Genomic DNA, 16935 nt, shown 5'->3' on the forward strand with positions numbered 1-16935 from the left:
AATCCTCATGACCTAGAGAAATAGCTTTTAAGAAGCTCCTTGAAGGCCAAGAAACTAGAAAGTGGTCCTGGAGAGGACCAAAAAAAAAAAAAAAAAAAAAAAAAAAAAAAGATTTTGAGGGAGAATAATGGGAATAGTTAAACGAACACTGGTAATGTAACAGCTGAAGGAGAAATACTAGAGGTAGAAGGATTTAAGAAGGGAAGGGACAGGGGGGAGAGATAGTAGAGAAAAGGTGGGGTTTCAAGTAAAACTAAGGATGCATGAAAATTTTGTAAGGAAACTTATGCTATTTTGTAAACGGGAAAAAGAGGAACTAGTCATGGTGGCACATGCCTATAATCTTAGTACATGGGATAGGAAAGCAGGAAGATCAAAGTACAAAGTCATCCTTAGCTATACAGCAAGTGCTAAACCAGGCTGGCTAAGAAAGACACTGTCTCCAAAAAAAAATAAATAAAGGAACAAAAAGAAAACATTTTAAGAACTAAAAACTTAGAAAAGGAAAGAAAATAAAAAGCAGAAGAAGGAAAAATAAAAAGAAAGAGAAACATTTTAAAAAGAAAGAAAAAGTAGCTTTAGAGGAATCTTGAGCTCAGCACCGCCCCTGAGGGGAGGATCGGTTACTCGGGATCCAGCCCCGCCCAGCAGTGCTGGCTGTCCTTGCGCAGGCGCAGTAGTTCCTCGCTTCAGCCCTAGTGCGCATGCTCCGCGGGGCCACGGTTCTCCGACCGGCTGTGGTAGTGTCAGCTCCTGTGAAGGAAGTTTCCGCTTTGCACCCCACCCGGATCACAGTTCGGTTGTAGGGCCGGCTCCCTCCGGCTCCACATCAGCGCATCCGGATCATGGGGTTACCCAAGGGGCCGGAGGGCCAGGGGCTCCCGGAGGTGAGGACCTCTGTCCCTGACACCCTGGGATTGCTGGGGAGAGAGGGCCGAGCCCCGGGCGGCGGGCAGGGACCAGCCTGGGGTGGCGGGGACACTGTCTGCGGTTGCTCAGGTGTGTCTGTCCCAAGGCGGGCTCTAGGTACCCTGGAGGGGCAGCCCACTGGTCCCCCGGTGTGCCAGGGTGCATCGTGTCGCTGGGTGCAAACTTAAGGGTTCCTGGGTCCTCTGGGGACAGAGGAAACATCCAGATCCCTGCCCCGATGCAACCTCACACATCACGAGGTCCCCGGGAATTCCTGTCTCGGGCTGTCTGGAGGCCCCTCAGTTGCGAGACTGGCTCCGCCGGGCCAAGGCTGCTGCGCTCAGAAGTCCCAGCAGTCACGAGACGAGCGGTGGGACTGTCCTGGCGCCCCGTGTGCAGAGGGCGGTGACCTTGGGACGCACACCTTCTGCGGGGGTCCAGGTGGCCAGCCCCTCATTCCCTTTTGTCAGGAAGGCACGCCACCTACCTGGCTTGTAGTCTCCTGCCCCTCCCCCGTCCCGTCCCACGGGCTGGGGAGGATGAAGGAAGTTTGGGAGCCCTGCGCACATCGGGGTGTTGACAGAGTTGAGGACACCCTCTCCTGTGGCGCCCTGTGTCGGGACAGGAGGAACACTGCTGCTTGTTTTAAGGAGAGAGGACCTTTCCAGAAATGGTTTAGTCAAGTAGTCAGCCTATGGACAGACAGGACTTCCACGTTGTCTGCAACCACCCTCCAACCGGTGGGATTTCCAGTTGTCCTTCTAGTTCCTTTACCCAGAGCTCTGAGCTTAGAGGGGAGTCCCGGTTTCCAGAGAGAATTAGGGAAGCCGCTAGGGCACCTGGATCCCTTTCTAAGGCCGTGGGCAGGCTTGGGCAGAGGTGTGCCTATGCCTTTGACACTGTGCCTAGTACCCATTCATACTCAGTTGCGCTGATCTTGCCTCCCTGTGCCCCTCACAAACCCTTCGGTTTTCATCTTTATCCTACTCATTACAGAGTCACAGTGTTCAGTGTCCAGGTGACGAAGGTCTGGTGTGACCCTGCATTAGGTCAAGTTTCATGGGGTCTGGGCTGTAATAGTTCAGATTTTCTTTGCCACTGTACATCTCCTTCTCCCTCTCCCCCCTCCCTCCCCTCCCCCTTCCCCTCTCTCTCACCCTTCCTACCTGTCTTTCTCTCTTTGTTGAAGTGCATATGTGAACATGTGTGAAGGTCAGAATAGAGTCTCCCATGTCACCCTCATGAACGCTGAAAAGCTCCTTTGAGACAGTTTCTCATTGGTCTGGAGCTTTCCAAATAGGCTAGGCTGGTTGGCCAGTGAGCCCCAGGGATCTTTCTGGCCCTGGGATTACAAGTGCACAGTCTGGCTTGCATATATGGGTCCTGGAGTTTGAACTCAGATCCTCATGTCAGTGAGGCGAGCACTGGGCTGTTGTTGCATCTTTAAAGCTTTTCTTGGTCGTCTGCTATGGAATCCTCTGTAGGCCTCCAGTTCTACCGTAAATCCTTCAAACTAGTGGAAGTTTTTCTAAAAGTAATAAACACACCACTTTCGTGAGGATGTTTGACTCCTCAGACTGCCAGGAGGCTGAGTCTGCTGTGTTACACTTTGCTAGCTTGCTCTGCATAGTGAGTTCCGGACCAGCCGGCGATAGGGAAATGGGAGGTGGGCATACACAGTGAGACCCTGTCTCAAAAAGGAAGAGGAAAAACACAGGGAAAACAAAACAACAACTGTATTATATAGTGTGCATTAGATATAAATTTAATAAAAGACGGAAAGGCTAAAATTTAGCACAAGTATGAAAAGATCCAAATAACGAGGGGTTAGGGGAAAGTGCTTGTATATGTGCCTGAGCTCTGGGTTCTGTCCCCAGCACAGTGGACAGTGGGGGTGGGGTGCCCTAATCTCAGCTCAGGAGAGGCAAGAGAATCAGAAATGCAAGATCTTGGTCCACATACAACAATGGAGGCTAGACCTGGGCACGTGGGACCCTGTCTTAAAAGACAAAATGACTGTCTCTCTAACCCAGTTAACTCATGTTTTCCAGTTTTTAAACCCCTTGTGCGGATATGAAAGAAAACACTAGCTAGATCCTTCTAGCTTCTGTGAGCTACGGAGCAGGGCAGATGGGAGCTTGTTTGGCTTTGTTTAAGGACTCATAGTGACCCATCTTCTTCAGCGCTCTGGTTATGGATTTATTTCCCTTCACTTGTGTGTATGTCCATGTGTGCACATGTGCAAGTGACTCTGGTACCCTGTGAAGACCAGAAGAGCATCTCAGATACCCTGGAGATGCGTTAAGGTGGTGGTGAGCTGCCTGGTGTGGGCTTGGGGGACTGAACCTGGGTCCTCTAGAAGAGCAGTATGTCCCCTGAACCACGAAACCATCTCCGTCTCTCTGGCCTCCAGTATTCTGAGTTTACTAGCTGGGCTAGTCTAGCTGCGAATAGCTAGCCTGTGGTCTTTGTTTTCCAAGTGCTGGACTAACCAGTGCAGTGGGGTTTTATGGTTTTTCGTTTCCTGCGTATCAGCCCATGGTCCCTTTCCATTCTGTGTAAGCAAGTTAATGTGTAAAGTGAATTTTGAGTCAAACATCCCCATTCAGTGTCTTAAGGCAAAAACTTATTTCATTGGTTCTATTGCAAAAATACAGTTTTACATTCGGGAATGATAGGCATCCTGTTGGAATGCTGTATACATGAATTGAGGTGGGAGATTGTCCTTCTGGGATATATTGTTCTCTTCTTGGCAGTATCTTTATGACACATGATGGCAGAATACTTGAAGGATCCTTACTTTATTGATCTGTGTTTGTGTGTTTGCATGTGTGGTGTCTATTCATGTCTGTATGCTTGTTAGTATGGATGGTCACATGTGTTTGAATACACATGTGTATGTGTGTATGTGTGTGTGTGTGTGTATATATACATGTCAAGGCCTGAGGTTGACCTCCCTCGGGTGTCTTCCTCAGTTCTTCTCTACCTTATTCACTGAGGCAAGGCTTCTCAATTGAACCCAGAGTTTACTAGCAGGGCTAGTCTAGCTGCGAATAGCTAGCCTGTGATCTTTGCTTTCCAAGTGCTGCACTCACCGGTGGGCCACCATGCCTGTCAAGGATTTGCATGGGTTCCGAGGATCTGAACTCTTGTCCTCATGCTAATGTGGTCGTCAGACTCTTGGCGATGCAGCCCTGGCACCAGAAGGCTGTATTTCATTTCCGTTCAGTCAAGATGGCGGTTACCAGTTACACACATCCCTTTTGTTCTAGGTGGAAACGAGAGAAGATGAAGAACAGAATGTAAAGCTGGCTGAGATCCTGGAGCTCTTGGTTGCCGCTGGCTATTTCAGAGCAAGAATTAAAGGCTTGTCTCCTTTTGACAAGGTGAGAGAAAGCTCCCTAGCCACCACGTTGTTTCTTTGAAGGACTGCACAGTTAACCAAGGTAGCAGAGGATGAACTGATTGTGCTTTTACTTCCTCTGTTCCCATGATTCCATTCCTCCCAGTCCAGATTCCTCAGGGATGCACTCGGATTTCTTGTTCAAAGAGAATTATAAGTCAGTAGGCGTGATCGGATTCTGTTACTGTGCACTATATTTTAGAAACTGTAAACAAGCAAAAGAGTATTTTCTCCAGTAGGGAAGATTGTCAGTCAGTCAGTTAAGTGCTTGCTGGGAAAGCATGAACACCTGACTTGGATACCCAGAACCCATGGGAAAGAAAGAAAGAAAGAAAGAAAGAAAGAAAGAAAGAAAGAAAGAAAGAAAGAAAGAAAGAAAGAAAGAAAGAAAGAAGAAGAAGGAAGGAAGGAAGGAAGGAAGGAAGGAAGGAAGGAAGGAAGGAAGGAAGGAAGGAAGAAAGAGAGAAAGAGAGAAGAGAGAAAGAGAGAGAGAGAGAAAGAGAGAGAGAAAGAGAGAGAGAGAGAGAGAAAGAGAGAGAGAAAAAGAGAGGCAGAGGGAGAGAGGGAGAGGGAGAGAGAGGGATGGAGGGAGGGAGGGAAGGGAAGGAAAGAGAAGGGGGTGGAAGGAAGGAAGTGGGCCTGGAGAGATGGCTCAGGGGTTAAGAGCACTGACTGCTCTTCCAGAGGTCCTGAGTTCAATTCTCTCATCTGACCTATGGGTTATGTGAAAGTCCCATCACCTAGGCAACTCTCAGCCGCAGGAGACTTCCTGGTTTGCCAGGCCTGTCTCCAGAGTAAGATATGCATAGGCTCTCTCAGTCACACTGGTAGCACTATGAATACTCAGGAACCAGCCAGGGCCATTAGCTTCTGTAGCAGACAGCATAGGGGTGGACATCGCGCCACCACTGCAGAAGGCTCTGTGTCGGTGCTAGCTATGCGGAAGGAGGGGAGACACACCCTCTGCAGACACATTGTATGGGAGGGCTGCAGAGAGAGCTGTCAGTAAAGTTACACTGTATGTCAACTTAAGTTCAGTCCCCAGAATCCATATCAAAATCTGGGTGTTGTGGTGAGCACTTGTGGTCTCAGCACTGGGGACGTGGAGACAGGAAAACCCATGGGGCTGTCTGGTCAGTCAGCCACATCAAATCAGCAAGCGGGAGACCAGTGAGAGACCCTGCCTTGACAAACAAGGGTGCACACACGCACACATGCACACGTGCACACACACACGCGCACACACACTCATGAACACATGTGAGAACCAGCATTCTGCTCTCTTACAGGTGGTAGGAGGAATGACGTGGTGTATCACCACTTGCAGCTTTGACGTGGATGTGGATTTGCTTTTTCAGGAAAACTCTACAATCGGTCAGAAAATGTAAGTTACTGGGGCTTGCCCCAGACAAGCCTAATGAAGGTGTACTTCATTAGGTTTTGTGTCAACCAGACACAGGCTGGGGTTATCGGTTGGGGAAGTGCCTCCATGAGCAATAAATGCTGTAAGGCATTTTCTTAATTAGTGATCAGTGGGAGGAGGGCCCATTGTGGGTGATGCCATCCCTGGGCTGGTGGTCCTGGGTTCTATAAGAGAGCAGGCTGAGCAAGCCAGGGGAAGCAAGCCAGTAAGGAACATCCCTCCATGGCCTCTGCTTCAGCTCCTGCTTCCTGACCTGCTTGAGTTCCAGCCCTAACCTCTGGTGATGAACAACAATTTGGAAATGTAAGCTGAATAAATCCTTTCCTCCCTGACTTGCTTCTTGGTCATGGTGTTTGTGCAGGAATAGAAACCCTGACTAAGATGGGGGAGGAGGGCTTTATAGTGGAGATGGTACTTACGTGTTTATATATACCTTTCTTCTTATTTCTCTCCCTATAAAGCTGTATTTAATGTTGTGTGTGTGTGTGTGTGTGTGTGTGTGTGTGTGTCTGTGTGTCTGTGTAGGCCAGGAGGTGACCTTAGCTCTTGTTCCTCCAGCACTGTCTACTCCTTTTAAAGATGTCTCTCACTGGCCTGGAACTTGCCAAATAGGTGAGGCCACCGTGCCCCAGGGAACTACCAGGGGACTAGACTGTCCCCACAACTCCAGTGCTGGGATTACAGTGGTGTGGTACATGCCTGACTCTCCCTACCCTTTATTCAATATGGTGTGTGTGTGTGTGTGTGTGTGTGAGAGAGAGAGAGAGAGAGAGAGAGAGAGTCTTAAGATTACAACTCAGGTCCTTGGGCTTGCAAGATATTCTCTTTACTCACTGAGCCATCTCCCCAGCCCAGGCTTCTGTCTTTTAACCCATTAACATCATGTAGTCGCTCCTGATTTCTAAGTATTTAGAGTAGACTTTTTATTATGTCTCTATTTGGTCTTATATCCTCAACTACCATCCTAACATTACCTTCAAAAAATGGTAAGGTCATAATATTTATGATAACAATTACACAGATTCTTGAATGTTTAGTGATTTTTATAGTAATTACTAAATAAGGGACAGGGCAGAATGAAAAAAGGAAATACAGTCTTCTTGACCTAATTATACAAAAAAAATTGCTGTATTTGTAGTGTGTGTGTGTGTGTGTGTGTGTGTGTGTGTGTGCATGTATGTGTGTGTGTAGATCAAAAAATAACTGGATGGAGTCCATTTCTCCCTCCATGATTTAAGGTCCCAGGTGTTGACCTCATGTTGTCAGACCTGGCGGCAAGCTTCTTAACCCAGCAAGCCATCTTGCCAGTGTAAATGGTACTTTTTAAAGGAGAAGCTTGAGAGTATCAGGTGAAAAGAGTATTAATCCTTTCAATAAATACTCGTCAAGTCTGTGTTACTACTGCAGCCCAGACATTATTCAGGTACTTTGGAAACATTACGGAGAAGTGCCCTGACTTCATAAAGTTTATAATTAGCATGGCACAGACTACAGCTCTCAAATAAGCGAAGTGCGGGGCTGTAGACACAGCATGGTGGTTAAGAATACAACTGCTTTTTCAGAGGATTGGGAATTTGGTCCTCAGCCCCGAGCCTGGCAGCCCACAGCTGTCTGTCTTAGTTGTTGTTCTGCTGCTGTGATAAAATACCACGAGCAAAAGCAGCTCGGGGAGGAAAGGGTTTATTTTATTTACATTTCTACATCACAGTCCATCTTAGAAGGAGCTGGGGCGTGAGGCTGGAGGCAGGAAGTAGAGGGCGATGCTTGCTGGCTAGCTCTCCAAGGCTTGCTCAGACTGCTTTCTTATACAGCCTAGAGCCACAGCTCTGGGGCAGCACCACCCACAATGGGCTTTCCCCTCCTTTGTGTCTAATTAAGAAAATGGGGGGTGGGGTAGGGTGGAGAGATGGCTCAGCAGTTAAGGTCACTGACTGCTCCCCCAGAGGTCCTGAGTTCAATTCCCAGCAACCACACATCTGTAATGGGATCCAATGCTCTCTTCTGGTGTGTCTGAAAAGAGCAACAGTGTACTCGTGTACATAAAAATAATAAATAAATAAATAAATAAATAAATAAATCTTAAAAAAGAAAATAAACCAGGCGGTGGTGGCACACGCCTGTAATCCCAGCACTCTGGGAGGCAGAAGCAGGCGAATTTCTGAGTTCAAGGCCAGCCTGGTCTACAGAGTGAGTTCCAGGATAGCCAGGGCTATACAGAGAAACCCTGTCTTGGAAAAAACCAAAATCCAAAAAGAAAAAAAGAAGAAAATGGACCCAGGCTTTTCCACGGGTCATTTAGTGGCTATGTTTTCTGTATTGATGTTCCCTCTTCCCAGATGACTACAGCTTGTGTCAAGCTGACGTAACCTAGCCAGCATGGCCCATGACTCCAGTTCCAGGGGATCCAATGCCCTTTCTTGGCCACACATACCCATTATTAAAAATTAAAACGTGAATCTTGGAGTACACTAGATACGGAAGTTGCATGAGCACTGGGAACAGTTACAGCTGAGCCAGCGGAAGGATGGGGGAACACTGAGAGACAGGCAGTTTTCGTAAGTGAGGTGATGCTCGAGTCCTGTGGGGTTGCAGGCAAAGGGAGCTTCTTCCCAGCACTGCATGCCTTTTAACATCTGTCCTGCCTTTGAATGCGTGAGACAAGGATTTCCCCCTCTCACCTTATGTGTGAATGGTGTGTGTGTGTGTGTGTGTGTGTGTGTGTGTGTGTGTGTGCCATAGCTTGCATGTGGAGCTGAACACATGTAAAAGTTGCTTCTCTCCTACCATGTGAGGAGATTGAACTCAGGCCTGGAGATTGAACTCAGGTTGTCGGGTTTGGCTGCAATTGCCTTTACCCTCTGAGCCATCTTGCTGTCCCTGTTGTTTCTCATTGTTTTAGGTCTGACTGACTGAAGAGCAGGTGACTTGCCAGAAGTCCCAGAGGTGGTAGGGCGGGGATCTAGACCCAGGACAAACCAACTATCATGGAGGAGGAAACAGTGCATCTCACACATAAAACATGAGCCAGCCACCATTACATGTGGTGGTGCACACGTGTAATCTCAGTGTTCAGGAAGCCGAGGCAGGAGGATTACAGTTTTGAGGCTATACTTGGCTGTGTAGCAAGATCCTGTCTAAAAGGAAAATACCCTTAAAGTATCACATTTGTAATCTGTAAAGACAGTGCTCATACTAAAACCTCAAGATAGCAAGTTTGCCTGGTGATCTGCATGAGTCCCTTGTTTGATTTTGTAATGTTGCTGTGGTAGACACCGTGATTAAAAGCAGCTTAGGGGAGAAAAGAGTTTATTTGGCTTACAGGTCCCAGTCTGTCTTTGAAGAAGTCAGGGCAGCAACTGGAGGAGGAATGGGAGCAGGGTCCCTGGCCATTACTCGCAGATTCTTGCGTAGCTGACTTTCGTATACACCCGGGTGCCCTGCGTCTGTGTGCTGCCACCCACCATGGACTGGATGCTCCTAGAGCAGCTGACAAGACAGTGTCCCAGCCACGCACACAGGCCAGCCCGATGTGGGCAGTTCCTCAATTGAGGCTCTCCCCTCAAATGACTCCAGGCTCCGTTAGCTTGACAGAGCTTTGTGAGAAGTTCTGACTTTTCAAAAAAAGTTCCCCTGACTTTTTAGGAAGTCTGAGTTCCCGAGCAGAGCAGAGGGTGGCTGGCGAACGTTTCTCCGTGTCCCCCCTGCCCCCACTTTGCTTCCTTCCCTGTTGTTTCTCCGGCTATCAGGGTTAGCATTGGCAGCCTCCCCTGCTTGTTGCTGGGATTGTCAGGACTTGGCTCTACTTTCTGGGAGGCAGTTTTAAGAGACTCATAAACCCCAAAATGACTTGCTCCATCCTCCCCTCAGGGCACTTATGAATTGCTTGATTAAGCTGGCTGTAAGGAGTGGCCGGGGAGAACCCTCTAGAAAAGCAGAAGGTTGGTGTGTGTCGCTGAGGTCTCAGCTGCTGGGTTTTATAAACTCCCAAGTGGTTCTTTTTCAAGTTGTAGCTGTGTGGCCCACTAGAGGGAGTGCTCTTCCTGCCGAAAAAGATGGAACAGAGCGGTGGGTCGTGTGCTGACCTTAAAGATACACCGAGCCAGGGCCTGGAGTCTCTGTTGGATTAGTGTGCGTGCATCCTGGGTAGGTGATCCCCAGCACCATGTGATCAGAGTGTGGTGGCACACGCCTATAATACCTGTACCCAGGTGGAGGCAGGAGGATCATCCTTGTCTACAAGACAAGTTTGAGGCTAGCCTGGACTGCACAAGACCTCGTCTTAAAAACAAAACAAAAAACAAAAACCACCAACAGAAAAGAAAGAAATAGGCGTAATACATGATGAGAAGAATCCTTTGGTGACCTTACAAGCAAGCAGCTGAATTGTGCTTCCTGTGTCAGTCTACTGGGATGCCATTGTCACCCTGACCAGGCTGGGACTTGTTCAGAGTCCTGCCTAGACTTCAGAGATGTCTCTAGAACCACTCAGTGTATCCTGACTCTGCTTATTGTTTTCCTCTGGACAGAGCTCTATCGGAAAAGATTGTCTCCGTCCTCCCGAGGATGAAGTGTCCCCACCAGCTGGAGCCCCACCAGATCCAGGGCATGGATTTTATCCACATATTCCCTGTCGTGCAGGTAAGGGCTTCTCTGTGGATTCTTTCCTCTTAACTGGGAGCTCCTGGAACACCCAGCCTGGACCCTGGGTGTAGTGTGGGATGGGCCTGGTGCCACACGGCTCATAGGGATTCTTGCCAACATTTCTCAAAAGGCCGCTGTGCTCCCTGCACCACTTTCTCTTTGGCCTCTGCTGTGATCTTTGAATGTTCCCATCAATGGCTTTCGTTTTCCCTTTTCATATGTGCGTTGCTGTGTGCATATGTGTGTATCTTGTCAGTGCACATGTGTTGGTGGGTACATGAGTGTGGAGGTGCACATGTGTGGGGGCATACAAGTGCGTGTGGGTGTCTTGCGTATGTGGGCATGTACGTGAGTGCATGCATGTGAAAGGCAGAGGACAGTGTTGTATGTGGGCATGTACGTGAGTGCATGCATGTGAAAGGCAGAGGACAGTGTTGTATGTGGGCATGTACATGAGTGCATGCATGTGAAAGGCAGAGGACAGTGTTGGCCATTGACCCTTACATGACTGCTCACAGAGTCGACTCGACCAGCTGGCTAAGACTTGAAAGCAGAGACTCTTCTCACGTGCTAGCGGAGTCAGTATCTGACCGACATTAGCGAGAACTCTACAGCAGGTTCTCTGAGAGGCTCTGGATACAGCCTTCTCCCCCTTCTCTACCTTCTCTGAGAGATGTGGAAACCTTTCAGTTGTAACTCCCAGCATCCATCAAAGCACACTCCACAGATGGAGTAGACACAGGCGTGGTCAGAGGGGTGCAGGGACGGTGACCCACAGGAAGGCAGAGGTGAATAGAGACGAGCACCTCAGAGTTTTGGAATTTTGTTGGTATTATTATTGAGGTTTTTTTTTTTTTCTTTTTTTGATTGTTTGTTTGAGACAGAGTTTCTCTGTGAAGCCTTGGCTGTTATGAAACTCACTCTGTAGACTGAGCTAACCTCAAACTCAAGAGATCTGTCTCCCAGATGCTGGGCTTTAGGATGTGGGCACCTGGCTACGTGCTCTCTCTCCTCCTATTGTGCTTATGATTTCAGTTAGTGTCCAAGGTCTCTGGGAATGGGGTTTAAAGAGCTTCCCTGTTTCAATCTTGGAGGGAAAAGCTACACAACAGCATGTGTGTTTTTATTACATGGTGTTTTTTAATTGGAAACTAGGCAGAGCGAAGCTAGCTGCTTCCAGATCCCAGCCTCATGAGACTGGGAACTTTAATAAAATCCCATGTTCACTTACCTGATGTGGAAACCTCTCAGTTGTAACTCCCAGCTTTATCTTGTAGCTGCGGATCATTGAGTAGAGTAATACAGTGTCAGTGCAAGGTTCTATAAAGGTAGATCTTAAATGTCACAAGGATTCGGAGAATGTTGTATCCAGAGATCCCAGTGACTCAGGCTCTGTACTGGTGCATACTTTCTATCACCTGACGCTTTCTTTCATCTAGGGAAGAGGGGTTGTGCCAAATGTTCTCTGTAGTGTTCTCTCTCTCTCTCTCTCAACAAACAACCCAGAAAACAAAACAAAAACATCAGTGAGATTAAGATGGATACACATGTGTCATCCCAGTACTGGAGATCTTCCTTAACCTCAGCTACGTAGTGAGTTTGAGGTCAGCCTGGGCTACATGAGCCCCTGTCTCAACAACAACAAAAGGAATGTCAAGGAACTTCCCCTTCTCTTGACAGAGAGACAGACAGGCCTATAGCTTTCAAATGCTGCACAGTTACGGCTCGTCACACGAGGTCACTGGGTCTTGTCACCTCAGATGCCCGGCTGACTGCTCTTGTCGCTGAGCAGTACGCGCTCATGGTTTCTTCCACCTGGGCAGGACAGCTGTGTGGACGTGAAGTCACAGACCGCGCAGTTTCACAGCAGTAGGAGTGGTTCCTGACATCTCACACCTCCTCACTTTCTCCCTCAGTGGCTGGTGAAGCGAGCTATAGAAAGCAAGGAAGAGATGGGCGACTACATCCGCTCCTACTCCATATCCCAGTTCCAGAAGACCTACAGCCTCCCGGAGGTCAGTGCTCTGCCCGCTTCCTTCTGCTTGTTCATTAGGTATTGTGTGCCCTGGTAGATCTCATTTCTTTCCCTTCCAGATGTATTTGGATTGTGTGTGCTTGTGTGTTTACATGGGTTCATGCCTAAGGAGACCAAAGATGGCAGGTTCCCTGGAGCGAACCTCCTGACACGCGTGCTGGGAAGCAAACCTGAGTCCTCTGCAAGAGCAGTAAGAGCTCAGCTGTTGCAGTAACTCTCCAACCCCAGTAAGCCCGTGCGAAGAACACACGGCTCAGTGACAGTATTTATAAGCTGCATGCCTAGGTTGGGCAGATCTCCCACTACACTCCGGTATTCCCCGGCTAGGAGATCTCTCACTTCTTGCGGCTCCTCGGCCACCGTTTGCGGTTCCTCTAGTCCACCGTGGTTCTCCTCCATCTTCTTTCTCTCTCTCCTCTGTCTCCTCCTCTCTAAAACTTCCAGCCCCACCTTTCCCTTCCACGCCCCAATCACAGGCTCCAGCCTTTATTGGACTAGTTAAAGTGGGGAGAAGGTTCACAGGAAATCACCTGAGTACATGATCCACTGCTCATCAGGACAGCCCCTCTTGGGGAAGCAGAATTATCATCAAAATACAAATAGCACCAGGGCAGCCCACAGCACTCAGCCACTGAGCCAGCTCTCCAGCTCTCTGGGGTTTTCTCACAGTCTTTAAGTGTATACATGTCTAAGGTGCAGCCTGATCATATCCACCCCCAACTCCTTCCTGTCCACCCTGGGCAGTCTCTAGCACCTTCCCATCCCACACCCAGGCCCTCCTTCTGCACTGTCTGTTACCTGACTGCTTCAGGTAGTGCCGCTTGCTGGAGCATTGACTGATCTTGCGCAGGAAGCCCCTGATGATACAGTGAGTTCCAGTGTAGAGAGCCACATCATGTGTGGCTCCCCGTTCAGCTCTTACATTCTCTCTGTGTCCCTTCTGTGACGTCTCCTAAGCCATGTAGCAGTTGACACATATGTCCCATGTCCCATTTAAGGTGAGCCCTCGACAGGCACGTATTCTCAGTACTTTGACTGCTCCTCATTCCTTCTCGGTATGAACTGCTGCCCACTGCGGAAGCAGCATCTCTGGCAAAGCTTGTGTGCGTTCCTCCTTCCTGGTCTCTGGTGGTGTAAGGATGCCCTGGGAGAGTCCTAGGTGCGGCGAGCATAGGCACTCCTGTACCCCAGCCTCCCCTTGGCACCCCTGAGCAGCCTAGTGGTTTGTTAGAATTGTTAGAACAGCCATCTAGCTGTTGAGGATAAATCTCTACAGTTTTAATAAATTGTAAAAGCCTGTGTATATTATGTACATGGTCAGGTGTGTGTGTGTGCACGTGCGTGTGTGTGTGTGTGTGTGTGTGTGTGTGTGTGTGTGTGTGTGTGTGTACCAGCACATATGCGCATGTGTGTGGGCATGCGCACATGAGTGCACATACATGCACACACACGCACATAGGCCACATGTTGATATCAGCTACGTCCCTCAGTGATTCTCCACATTTTACTTTTTCCCTTTGTGCTTTTTGCTCTTATATTTTGAGATATGGCTTCCTCTGAACCTAGAGCTCATAGATTCATCTAGACTGGCTGACCCTCCCGTCTCTACCCCCAGCACTGGGATTCCAAGTGTGTGCCACCTTACCCGGCTTTCATATGTGGGTTCTGGGGTGTATCCAATTCAGGTCTTTATGCCTGTAGAAGTAAGTACTTTACTGACTGAGCTGTCTCCTCAGCCCACGGTTCTATTTTTGTCAAAAACTTCTTAGGAGACGGCTTGTGTAGCGCGTTTTCCTGTGGGCACAGTTAGTAGTAACTGCGACAAGTAAGAACACCAGGCACTCAGATACACTAGCACATCGCTGCCTTCCTTCCGTCTTCATCCTGACAAGTGCTCCTTCATGGAGGCGGTGGTGCTCCCGTTTTGCAAGTGGCAGAGCTGAGGCTTAGAGCTGAGGTTACGTTTACTGCTTTTGAGGACTGGGCATGAGGGTGTTCGTCTCAGTCACTACTCTTTCCATGGCCTCACTTTCTCTTGCTAACTGTAAGGCCCTGTCAGCATTATTTGCAGAGGTCCTAACTTTTTCTCATGGGAGATTCATAAGACAATTGAGAGCTGGGAGACAGCTCAGTTGGTAAGCTCCTGCCGTGCAAGCCAGACGTACTAGATTTGATTCCCAGGTAGACATTTTAAAAGCTAGTCTGTAATGCCAGCCCTGGAAGGTAGAGATAGGCAGGTCCCGGGGGTTCCCGGGCTAGCCAGCTTCAGGGCAGTGAGAGACTATCTCCAGCTAGACGGCTCCTGAGGAAGAACAACTTTGGTTGTCTTCTTGCCTCCACATGCATGCACACACACGGACCTGCAGATATAGGAACACACACACATCTCGACACAGATTTTTGGCAAGCTCGGACTTCTTTATGCCCAGCAGTGATGAACAACTGTTGGATAAAGGGGATCTGTATGTGCAACTGAGTTCTGTCCTTAGTAGAATGGTTGAGTTCCTGTGTTCTGTCTTGCAGGATGATGACTTCATTAAGAGAAAAGACAAGGCCATCCAGACGGTCGTTGACCTCTCGGTAAGTCCTTGCCCCTGTGCCTCTGCCCCAGCTCCGCATAGCCTTCGAATGTCCCCTATAGAAATCGCACATCCCCAGGAACTGGCAGGCGAGCATATATGCCAGGCATCCCTGCCTGCTTTACACACTTAGCACCAGGACACAGGAGCCCACTGCCGTGCCCCAAGTCCGTCCGTAGTTCCAGTTTTAAGGGAGAAATATCAGAATGCAAAGCCCCTCCCCCTTCTTACACCAGCGGCAGGGGTAACTGGCAAGGCTCTAAAGAATGAAGCTCTGTAGATGGCACAGGCAACTCTCTGCCCCGCCCCCGCCCCCGCCCCATGATGGCGCTGGGAAGACAGAGTAGCTGTGAGCTTATGCAGGAAGGCGACCATACCTGGTGCATTCTGGTCGCCGCAGTCAGTACACATGAGCCATTTCCCCAGTGCGGGTGGGGAGCTTTGTCAAGATGCTTCTGGCCAGAGCCTGGAGACTGCAGCCGCTGACCTGGAACTGAACAGAATAAATCCTCTATGTCTGGTGTACCATCTCTGCCTTCTAGAAGCAGTGTACAGCGCACTGTGAGTCTAGCTTACGACATCATCATGTCAGAGTGCATCTAACATTCTAGTAAATCTCATCTGCAAGGACTCAGCCAGAGACAGAGGAGAGGACAGGCCTGGTTGTTAGACCTCACCTTTCACCTAGTTTAAGATGGTGCATTTTGGTTATTTTTTGTCTGTGTACAGCAGGCCTGAGAATTTCTGGTGATTCTCCTGTCTACACTACTGGTCTCCCTGTAGCAGTGCTAAGATATGCTCAAATTACACTTTTTTTTTTAATGTAGCTTCTAGGGATGTAAATTGAGGTCCTTATGCTTCAACACCAGGTGCCGTTATCCATAGCTGAGCTACTTACTTAATTTTGTTTAAGTTAGCACTTGTTAAATAACAAGTCACACAGCTTAAATATCAACTGTGCATCTAATGCAGATGACAGGGTTGCAGTAAGATTAGACGTTGAGTTTGCCTGGGTCATATGGTTTTGTAAGCTGGCTCAGAAATCTCTTCAGAACGGTAATTCTGGACTTAAATTTGTGTGGTCCCACAGTGATGACACTGAAAAGAGCAGGTCCCTTGATGGTGACAGACATGAGGAACCCAAGGGCAGCAGCCAGTACCTTCCTCCTTTGTGTTGTCCGCTCCGTTCCACTCTGAAGTGGCAAATGTGAGGAAAACCTTTAGAGTTTTGTTTTTGAGACCAAGTTTCACTGTGTAACCCCTGAGTACCTTGAAATTATGGTAGTCCTCCTGCCTCAACCTCCCAAATGCCAGGATTACAGGTGTGCACCCCCATGCCCAGCTTAGCTGCACAATTTGGTACAGACTCATGGAGCCTGGCCGTGGCACCTGTGCTGCATCTGCAAGAAGGTAGTGCCCCAGGGACAGTGCTGCTCACAGGAGAGACAGTCAGGGGACAAAGTTGGAACTGTGTCTGAGGATATCTGTCATCTCAGTGTCTCCATCACTTAGAATCCAGGGGCTTCACTTGGTTTGCTGTTTTATTACGTGAAATATTAGAAAAGAAGGAAAGTGGTTTTGAGTTACAGTTGTCTGCTTTGGGGGTGGGATGTAGCATTTGGTGTGAGCACCTGTGGAGCCCTGGGGGGCTGGAAGCAGATTTATTTACAGCTCCTGGACTGAAGAGGCTCTGTTAAAGATACTGCAATGGTCAGCTTTGGTTGTCAGTCTGACACAATCTAGGATCGCCTAGGAAGACAGTCTCAAGGAGCGATTGCCTAGAACAGGTGGCCTAGAGGTGATTCTTATCTACTAACTGATATGGGAAGAGCCAGCCCACCGTGGGCAGCAGCGCTCTCTAGAAGGGCTTCTGGACTGTGCAAGAGTGTGGCTCCACCGTGGGCAGCAGCGCTCTCTAGAAGGGCTTCTGGACTGTGCAAGAGTG

General features: G+C 48.8%; 1 protein-coding gene across 1 annotated transcript in view; it reads left to right on the forward strand.

Moving 5' to 3' along the window:
* The first annotated feature begins 691 nt into the window (after nucleotides 1-691).
* The window catches only part of Ccdc93 (coiled-coil domain containing 93), a 73737-nt gene continuing 57493 nt past the window's right edge, over nucleotides 692-16935 (forward strand). The window contains exons 1-6 of the mRNA XM_052200003.1: nucleotides 692-887; nucleotides 4182-4295; nucleotides 5602-5696; nucleotides 10262-10373; nucleotides 12293-12391; nucleotides 14935-14991. Of these exons, the coding sequence (XP_052055963.1) occupies nucleotides 846-887; nucleotides 4182-4295; nucleotides 5602-5696; nucleotides 10262-10373; nucleotides 12293-12391; nucleotides 14935-14991 (519 nt within the window). The 5' untranslated portion in view covers nucleotides 692-845. The remainder of the gene's footprint in view (nucleotides 888-4181; nucleotides 4296-5601; nucleotides 5697-10261; nucleotides 10374-12292; nucleotides 12392-14934; nucleotides 14992-16935) is intronic.

Source organism: Apodemus sylvaticus, chromosome 12, assembly GCF_947179515.1.
Source record: "Apodemus sylvaticus chromosome 12, mApoSyl1.1, whole genome shotgun sequence".
Taxonomy (NCBI): Eukaryota; Metazoa; Chordata; class Mammalia; order Rodentia; family Muridae; genus Apodemus; species Apodemus sylvaticus.